Source organism: Oryzias melastigma, linkage group LG19 (genome assembly GCF_002922805.2).
Source record: "Oryzias melastigma strain HK-1 linkage group LG19, ASM292280v2, whole genome shotgun sequence".
Lineage (NCBI taxonomy): Eukaryota > Metazoa > Chordata > Actinopteri > Beloniformes > Adrianichthyidae > Oryzias > Oryzias melastigma.
This window is the reverse complement of record NC_050530.1, coordinates 11,945,858-11,955,034: the sequence shown is the minus strand read 5'-3', so window position 1 is coordinate 11,955,034 and position 9,177 is coordinate 11,945,858. Positions and strand designations below refer to the sequence as shown.

Below are 9,177 nucleotides of genomic sequence, written 5' to 3'. Positions count from 1 at the left end.
GTCACTCACGAGCGCGGACCGTCCCCTGACGCGCCGATTTCCCGGCTGATGTTCGGTGGACGAGCATGCTGGACCGTCGTTGCGCCTTCTTCCCTCTCCCCTCCTCTTCCTCACCCCCCACACACACAACCTCCTGCATTCTTTTTTTTTCTCTGCTCTGCACAGGCCATTAGGAAGCGGTACAAAAGATAAATTGCTCTCTGTCAATGCATTACACCTCTCCTAATGGGTGCACGCAGGCTCCGAAAACATTTTTGCAAACTCTTGACATGCAGTTGCGCCGTCTAAACACCGCAGCTGGGAGTTGGAGTGGACACCAAGCAGGGATTTGGGCTCCAACTTTACATTTTTGGAACATTTTTGGATGAATTACGCACCAGTTTTCCAACGTTTAACTTTTTCACGAATTATCTTCCTGTATATTTATTTGTGGAAATACATATTAAATTTCAAATAAAGGGGGTTCAAAGTGTGGGGAGTGCAGGGCAATGAAGGAGGGGAAGAGGAAAAGGAAGGGGGTGACTGAGGGAGTGAGTGACGGTGGAGATGTTGTTGGTGGGGGTCTTATAGATGGGGGGAGAGGGGAAAAAAGAATGTAGCTTTAAGGGAAATGTGCAGCCGGGTGTGAAATTACAGCCTATAGTGCTACATATTGTACCAGAAGCTCTCTCCAAAAACAGTAACAAAAAGAGAAATCATCCTCTAACCTGACCAGGAGGCTGCGCCCGTCTGCCCCAAAGAGATGCCCCCCACACCCCCCAACAGTCCCATCATGCCCCAACAGGACCCACCCCACAATCCAAAATATAGCAAAAATACATATGCAAATATATTTTTAAAAACTGTTTTATAATTAAATAAGATGTTTTTTTATATATATATTATGACAAAGAATTACAATTGTACATAATAAATGATTTATTTTAAATAAATGTTCTCTAAAAATGTAAAGTTATGAAACAATTGCATGTGGTTTTATATTATTCTATCTTAAATACGTAATAAACAATTTGGAGTAAACACGATTTTGAACAATTCGCCATCAACACATATTTTTACGCAAGACGTTGTTTCCTTTTCCTTCTTGTTTGGACTTTTTTCTTTTTTTTTTTTGCTCCAAGTTTTCAGGCCCACCTAAACTTTTACTTTTTTCTTTCTTCTTACTTGGAGCTCCACAGCCGCTTCCTTCACGTTGAGAAACGATGCAGCGCCATCTACAGAGGCCGAAGGGAATGATGCGCAACGGCACCTGAGCCACTCATCATCAGCCGCTGTGTACGCATCCACTTTGTACCTGCTATCATCACACTATCAGCTGCGCGCAACAAAAGGTCAGTACACCTGCGTTTAACCTACATGCAAGTCTGAACAGTCCCTATCTTACAATAGAGGGGAAATTATTTTGGGCCTCCATGATACAATCTGAGAAAATGGATTGAGGTTCATTAAAAAAAATGATCAAGAATTTAGAAAATGTTGCTTTTCTGAATAAAAAATAAGTTCTTAATTTGAGACGTTTCCTCAAAAATAAAAAAACAAACAAATAAAATGTTAAAAAGGAAAAATATTTAAAAAAGAAAATCTGTTTTACATTTTAAGATCTTTTAATTTCCTTCCATTCTCATTTAACCCAGAAACCTCCTAATTTGAACCCTCTTGTTTTACAATCAACTCAATGTGGGTTTTATTTTTTTAGATTTTAACTTATATATTTATTTCCTCTGTCGGCGAATCACAAAGTGTTGGCATCTATTGCCTTTGTCTGACAAGTCATCCATATAGGAAAAAAAGGGGGGGTCTGAGAAGAAGGGGAGGAGAGGGGGGAGGAGGGGAGGGTTGCAGCTTTTAGAACCACAGACACAGACACAGGCTTCATTCCTGGCTCCACAGATTCAGCCTGACGCATCCAAGGCGCGCGTAAAGAGAAAAACCCCCGGCGCGTGTGTGAGACTCGTTTCCTCCATCAGAGAGAGACCGCCGAGATTGAGGAGATACTTGGGCCCCCCCGCGCTGGAAAACCTCTTTATGTTTTTTGTGTGTTTTTTTGTTTTTTGTCCTCGCTGGCATGCTGTGAGATTTACCTCCGCTTAGCCTCTCCCGGCTTTGCAAGCGCACCGACAAACTGAGCAATCCTTCGGTCATGATGTGCACCTGCCAGACCTCCGCTGCGGGACCGGACTGCTGAAGAAAATCAAGGGAGGGGGGCAACTTTGGAGAAGAAGTTGCCATACAGATCGTTCGTTGGCGCAGGGGTGGAGGGGCGAATTGAGTCCCTCCATCGTGTAGAATCACCCTTTATTTTTTCTTCACGCTTTCATCCCTTGACAGAAAGGCGAAACGGCGACTTCAGTTGATTATCTGTCTTTCCTTTGCTATCCAATGGATATTCACTGCAAAGCAGACCCCTTTACGGCGATGCACCGTAAGTAGCACAACCCCAGATTGTTGGCAGCATTTTTGCATGCACGCGGATAAATAAATGAATCAATTCTATATCTCCTAACAATTTTAAACGCGCAGCCAGCAGCTCCAATAAAAAAATAATAATAAACCCAGCAAGAAAATATATTGCTCACCGTGGCACAAAATAAAATAAAACATTTCATGCTCCTAGCAGGAATTTCAAGCCTTTGGATTCACGCACGTGCGTAAAACTTCAACTTGCCACAGTAAACAAAGAACATGCGTTAGCAGGTTTTCTCTAATTTGCATCGCCCCGAAGCTTCCCGCGCGCCTTGCGTGTATGTGAGCGTGCATGTGGGCCCAATAAGTCAGGACACATTAGTTACACATCTAATATTCAAATTATCCAACAAAAAATTCACTTCAATACACGTTTTTATTTAATTTATTTTATTTTCTAATCGTTATTCTTTATTTGGACTCAAAATGTTTAATAATTTAAGTAATGAACGGTTGCTAAATTATTATATTAATTTAAAGTAAAGAAAGAGGAAGAAATTGTGCTAAAATTTTATAAAATAAAATAAATATGAAATATATTTTAAAGCAATCCATTCTAATAAAGCAAAGCACTTATTTTAAGATATTATTTTTTTTATTTCCACCAGTTTAACCGAATAACTATGACAGACATGTTGTCTAATTGATGTGCCATTAATAATTATTTATTTTTCTCGTGGGTCTCTAATATTTAAAATGTTCCTATTTGAGCAAAATACTCTATTAATTTTGTGATCAAAATTATTACTTTAAAACATTTTTGTGATCAAAATCAATATTTTAAAACATTTTGGGGATTTTCAGATAAAAAAAATAAAGTTACTAGCTTTTTATTTTAAAATACAATTATAAAGGCAAAATTTAAAACACAAAAATGTTTAAAAAGAGGCAAATTTTAAAACATTAATTTTAATTAAAATGTTACTGTAATGAATAAAGAAGACAATACAATATGTGTGCCTATTACCTGACTTTTTTAAAACTCAAGTTATCAATAATTTTACTCTAATAATTAGAAGAAAAAGAAATTATTTGACTTGATTTTTTTTAATTAAATTTGAAAAAGGTCATAATTTTCTAACTGAAAATAAAGTCACATTTTGTGCAAATTTTGTATTTATACTTATACTATTTCTTGAGCATTTATTGTCCACAACTTGGATCACAAAAGGTTTCCTCCTTGTATAATAAAAGCTCAGATCCACCTGCTGCAATGAGATCATCCAGAAAACTCAGATTGGTTTGTTGTTTACGGGGGTTAACCCTCTCCCTCCCCCCCCACATAAACATAAACACACACTCCACACACATGCACAACAATTCAACACACAAAAAGAGGACTCTTGCCTCTTCCCCTCTCCGTTACGACCTTATGTAATGTTACGTATGTGTGCGTTTGTTGCTGTTGTATCCCACGTAGGGCACGGAGGTGTGAACCAGCTCGGCGGGGTTTTTGTAAACGGCAGACCCCTCCCGGACGTGGTCAGGCAGCGGATTGTGGAGCTGGCCCACCAGGGCGTCCGGCCCTGCGACATCTCCAGACAGCTGCGGGTCAGCCACGGTTGTGTCAGCAAGATCCTGGGCAGGTGGGTGAAGATTCCCCGGCCAAGGTAAACCCAGGGTCCACCTGTTCCTACTTGGACACGAAAACGCAAACCGAAAACAAAGAACTGACAACTAAAAAAAAAATGAATAAATAATTTTTACAACTTTTTTTAAATACAGTTTTATCTGAGTTCTTCTATATTCTCATCATGCGCCCTAAATGGGTTTTATCAGTCTTATTCGTGCGTAATTTTGATGCGTAAAAACGTTTCCATCATTTTTTTAGCGCAAAAAAGTTAAAGAGTGGGCATTTTAATATGGAGAATGTATTTTATTGTTTTTCTGCAGATACTATGAAACGGGAAGCATCAAACCTGGAGTGATCGGTGGGTCTAAACCTAAAGTGGCCACCCCTAAAGTGGTGGAAAAAATCGCAGACTACAAGAGACAAAACCCAACCATGTTTGCGTGGGAGATCAGGGACAGGCTGCTGGCTGAGGGCATCTGCGACAACGACACCGTCCCAAGCGTCTCATCCATTAACAGGTAAGGCAAGATATAGACATAAATGTTGTGCGTGATTGTTTATGTGTGACCTTTTGGAAATGGCATGAAAAGAGCCCAAATTAAACATTTTTTAGATAAAAAATAGTCAAAATATTGCTACAGGCGCGCCGCCACCCACAGCAGAAGACTGCGCAACTTAGCGCCGCCCGGCTCGCCGAGGCCGCCCGCGGTCTCTGAGGTGCAATTCAATCTTCCGCAGCCAACTCCCTCAACAATCAGCAGTACATCCAGGACTGAGTGAATCTGTCGAGATGAAAACCGATCAATATTCGGTGACCAGATCCCGTGGCGCTATAAAGCAGGCCAATTTTCTTTAGCACATCTAATGTGCGGGGAGCTGAAGAGCAACGCAGACTCCATCCTGCCTGCAAGTTGTTGCTTAACCAGCTGAGATGCGGTGATAAATTACATCATAATGTGCGTCACAATTTAAGGTGATGTCTTAGTGTAATTAGTATTGATGTGGAATTGTAAATTCCACCTTTACTGGTGTCAATTTTTATTTTATTTTTTTTTTCTTTTGAGTGAAATCCTCAGTGTGCTCCAAGCTGGGACAACCAGCACAAAGTCCTCACCCCACAACCGGCAGCACCACCAGAGAACCCCGGTGATGAACTTTGGTTAAGAGGCACTGTTCCATAGAACCAGCATCAGCATTACATTTTAATGAGCTGACGGGAGAGCGCGGACAGCTCCACACAAGACATCTTTTACAGAGAGAAAAGGCTGGAGAAAATTCATTTCATGCTTCATGGCTGCTTAAAAAGCCCCATTTAAGGAGGCTCAGACACATGTATGTGATAAATTCAAAATGTACATTAATATCATTAAAGGAGCCCTATAAAGTTTTTCAATTCCAATTAAAGCGTGGCTTTTTTGGAGAGAGATTGGAGTGAGGCCTGATGTTTCTTTGTTTGCCTGGAAAATGAAAATGCGAACAAAGAGATGTAATTCTATCAGTCAAATAGGAGAACATTGAATTCCTAATATGATTTAGGACTGAATGTCTTCCTTATTTTCTATTAAGATTTCACTGTCCTGCTTAGTAATCCAGTGCGAATACAGTAACATGGTGGAGCTTGGAAATATATATAAAAAGAAATTGTTTGACTTTTTGAAGGAATACATTTTGAAAAGTATTTAAAAATTAAAATGTAAATCAAAATTTAGCAGAACTGGCTTCAGGTTTTATAATAAAATGAGAAAAAGTTGTATTTCTAGGGTTCTAAGAGCTGTTAAAAACACACGGCCTCACATAAAAAGAAACTGGAGCCAAAGCGTTTTCCAGTTGAATGGTTCTTGATTCTGACTGGGGCCAGTTTGACCTCAGGACTGTTGACAAAACAGGAAGCTTGATTTAAACCCTGTTTTATCAGATGCTACGTAAATAGTGCAGCACATCAGACTTGCTAGATTTTAAAAAAAATAAAATGAAAATGTCTTCGATGGTGCTCGATATTATTGATTCAGAGGTAAAGCAATTTTAATATCTCTTTAGGGGATTTTCACAAACAGCCAGGTCATTAATTCATTCACCCAAATTGCTTATTCAATATGAAGAACAAGGATACCATATGAAGTCTTTGAATTTATGTTTGGTGCACGAGTCAGGGGTCGAATAACTGTTATGAGGAAAAGTGGGAAAACTTGAAAACATCAATAGGCTCTTTCTGGAAGGGCATGTTGTTCCTTGATGGGATTTTTTATAAAAATATGTTTTAAAAAAATCATTTATTTATGTAAAAGCATTCAGATGTCAAACAAAAACCTGTGTTTCAGGGTAATGGAATCTCCTTCCCTTTCAATTTAAGGGCAAATATCTGACGCTGAATAAGCTCCTCTTTTAAGTAGCTCCTTCGACATACATGATGAATAGTTTTAAAGTTTACAAATTATTGTGACAGCTCCCTTTCCCCCTCAAGTGCCATTCAGATTAAAGGAATCTAATGCTGGCGAAAGCTTGTGCAAGGCAATAAGGAACTATCGCTTTCCTGTCACATATAATTTATAGCTTTCTATTTGCATCTGTTTGTCCGTGTGACTAATCCCCAACTTTTCTCCCCGAGCCCTGATCAATACAACCTCATCCGCGTCGGCACGTGGGGGCCGCTGCTGGTTCTGTTTGATCTGGGAAGCAAAGGGGGATTTCTGTAAACGGCCCTGGCAAAAAAAAAAAAAAAAAAAGCCCCCAGCAGCACAGTGGGGGGAGAGGGGAGATGAAGCTGATTAGTGTTGGCCAGGTAGAGTCAGTGAAGCTGATCATTGAGGTGAATTGATGTGATTTCATGCTTTGTTTGCAAGATCACTCAGACCAAAAGTGCAATGAAGACCTTTCACTGCACCTCACCTTAAAGAGGACCTCCGTCCCCACCTGTTTATGACATCTCACGCGCCACAATATTGGGTCAATATTTGGGAAATAATGCAAGCAATTTTTTTTTTCCTTCAGGATCATCCGAACTAAAGTCCAACAACCTTTCCATCCATCTCCTGATGGGACATCGCTGTCGACGCCAGGACACACGATTGGTAAAGCAGCGGTGCACCCCTTCATCTGCTTTTCCAGCATTCTCACAATCTCAACGCTTTCAACTTTTCTCCCCCATCAGTTCCGAGCACAGCTTCTCCACCTGTAACCAGCGCCTCCAACGACCCAGCGGGATCTTACTCCATCAACGGAATTCTGGGAATTCCACGATCCAATGGAGAAAAGAGAAAAAGAGATGATGGTAAGAGACTTGTCTACAAAAAACTCAAAAAGGTCAAATTGTGCAACTTTTTGCTATAAAACTCTTTTTGCTGAACTTGCAATTACATTCAAACCTGCTGCAGCTCCAGCAGATGACCCTTATAAAACACTTGAGTCTGAACTCTGTTACTCCGCAGTGTCAACCTGCCAAAGACTCTTTTGATTTGAAGACACGACCTCCGCTGTTGTCTCCTGCAATTAATCTTTATGGAAGTGATTAAAGGGCTTTAGATAATTACATGTCAAGATGATGTAGCCAAGCAGCCAGGTCAGTCAAGAAAGGCTTTTCTTTTCCCTTCAACAAAAGTGGCTCCACTTCTTCTTCTACTCTTGGTGAAGGGGGGGCCTGAGGCGATATAGATTATTGGTTCTGTAAGCAATACGCTTCCTTAATGTCACTACATAAGAAGCTGATGAGAATAGCTAAACAGATGCGCTCTTGTTGCAAGGCGTGCACGGCTGCGGAGTGATGACTCGGCTGCTGAAAACGGGCAGTTATCTCAAACAGGGTGGGGAATGAGTGCCTTATTTCTGCAGTTCTCCGGAATGAGAGCTAATCAGAACACGGCGGCAGTTTACATAGCGTCTTCTTTGTTCTGGCGTTTGCTGGGGAAGCACAGGGGTTTGTGGGATATTGAGTGGAATTGATGTTTTTATGTGCGTGCGGGGAGGGAGGGATGACTAATGACCTGTCAGAGGTAGATTTCCTGGCAAAGATATAAAAACCAGCATGACGTGGACATGGCAAATGACATAATCAAGTCTTTCCCTGTAAGAGATGCAATCGCGGGGGCATAATGCAAACGTCTGGCGTTTTCAAGGGTTCATTTTCCGCTGTTCTTGGACCTCTCATATTAAGTAGGGTGTAATGTCTAGTCACTGAATGATAAAATGCACATATTTCTATGCAGATTGCTGCTGAAGGGCAAAGAGGTATTAAAGGGCATAAGGTATGTGTGTGTGTGAGATGGAGAGCTGGTCTGTTTTGTGGAGGTCTTCCAGGTGACAGCGCCATGTTTCTACAGCTATTCAGCCTCAAATGATTCCCCTGATGTGCTGCCATCTCGGTGATTTAGGTGTTCGGCCAGCATTACGATGAAAAAGAAGTGTGTGCGCTGGAGCCGGTTCACATCAGGGGTAGGTTTTTGCACAGAAAGTGACGGGAAATCTTGGGTTCTTATATATTCTCGCAGAAGCCAGCTGGTACCTGGAACCTCCGGGTCACGGATGCTTTATCTTTCCAAAGCATAAACCTCTGATCTTGGCCACACAAACACACAGCTGCTAAAACGATGTCTTGCCTCGAGCTACAGTTTGTAAGAATAGTATATTATGTAGGCTTTCACCCTGTAGACACTCTTCTCCTGCTGCTGTCTTCTCTTTGAAATGCTTCTCAACAAAACAAAGGAGCAGAATTTAAAGATTTTTTTTTTTCTGCTGGAGGTTTTCAGTGACAAATTTCAAATGTATGTGTGATTTTTTTTTGTGCAAAAAGAATCCCATCATCTTTGCATTTACTCAACAAAAAATTAAGAATAAAAGTCGTTTATTTCTCCTCACTTATCCTTGTTTGCTATTTAAGCATATTTTCTTTCATTCACTGGGCTGTAGTCTGTATTCAGTCAGTGCTCGGATTAAATTTCAGTTGCTCGCCTGAGCCGTATTTGAGTTGGTAAGCCTTGTGATTATTATGACACAAGCAGTCATTATAAAGCGCAGGAAACACGAGAGAAAATGAGAAAAGGAGCGGGGGGCTGCAGCTGAGTGCAGCACAAACCTTGGTGAAAATGGATCGACTGTGCAGCCAGGAGGATTTGTTTGATGCTCACAACCAAGCAGACAAATCCTAAGTT

General features: G+C 40.8%; 1 protein-coding gene across 4 annotated transcripts in view; it reads left to right on the top strand.

The window, feature by feature from the left end:
- The first annotated feature begins 350 nt into the window (after positions 1–350).
- Positions 351–9,177, top strand: part of pax2b (paired box 2b) — a 29,548-nt gene continuing 20,721 nt past the window's right edge. For 2 of the 4 annotated variants that reach the window (XM_024285620.2, XM_036217144.1), the window contains exons 1-5: positions 351–2,422; positions 3,884–4,073; positions 4,357–4,554; positions 7,025–7,104; positions 7,185–7,304. In XM_024285620.2, coding sequence (XP_024141388.1) covers positions 2,380–2,422; positions 3,884–4,073; positions 4,357–4,554; positions 7,025–7,104; positions 7,185–7,304 — 631 coding nt within the window. In that variant the 5' untranslated portion in view covers positions 351–2,379. The remainder of the gene's footprint in view (positions 2,423–3,883; positions 4,074–4,356; positions 4,555–7,024; positions 7,105–7,184; positions 7,305–9,177) is intronic. The other 2 variants (XM_024285622.2, XM_024285625.2) reach the window with 1 other exon arrangement.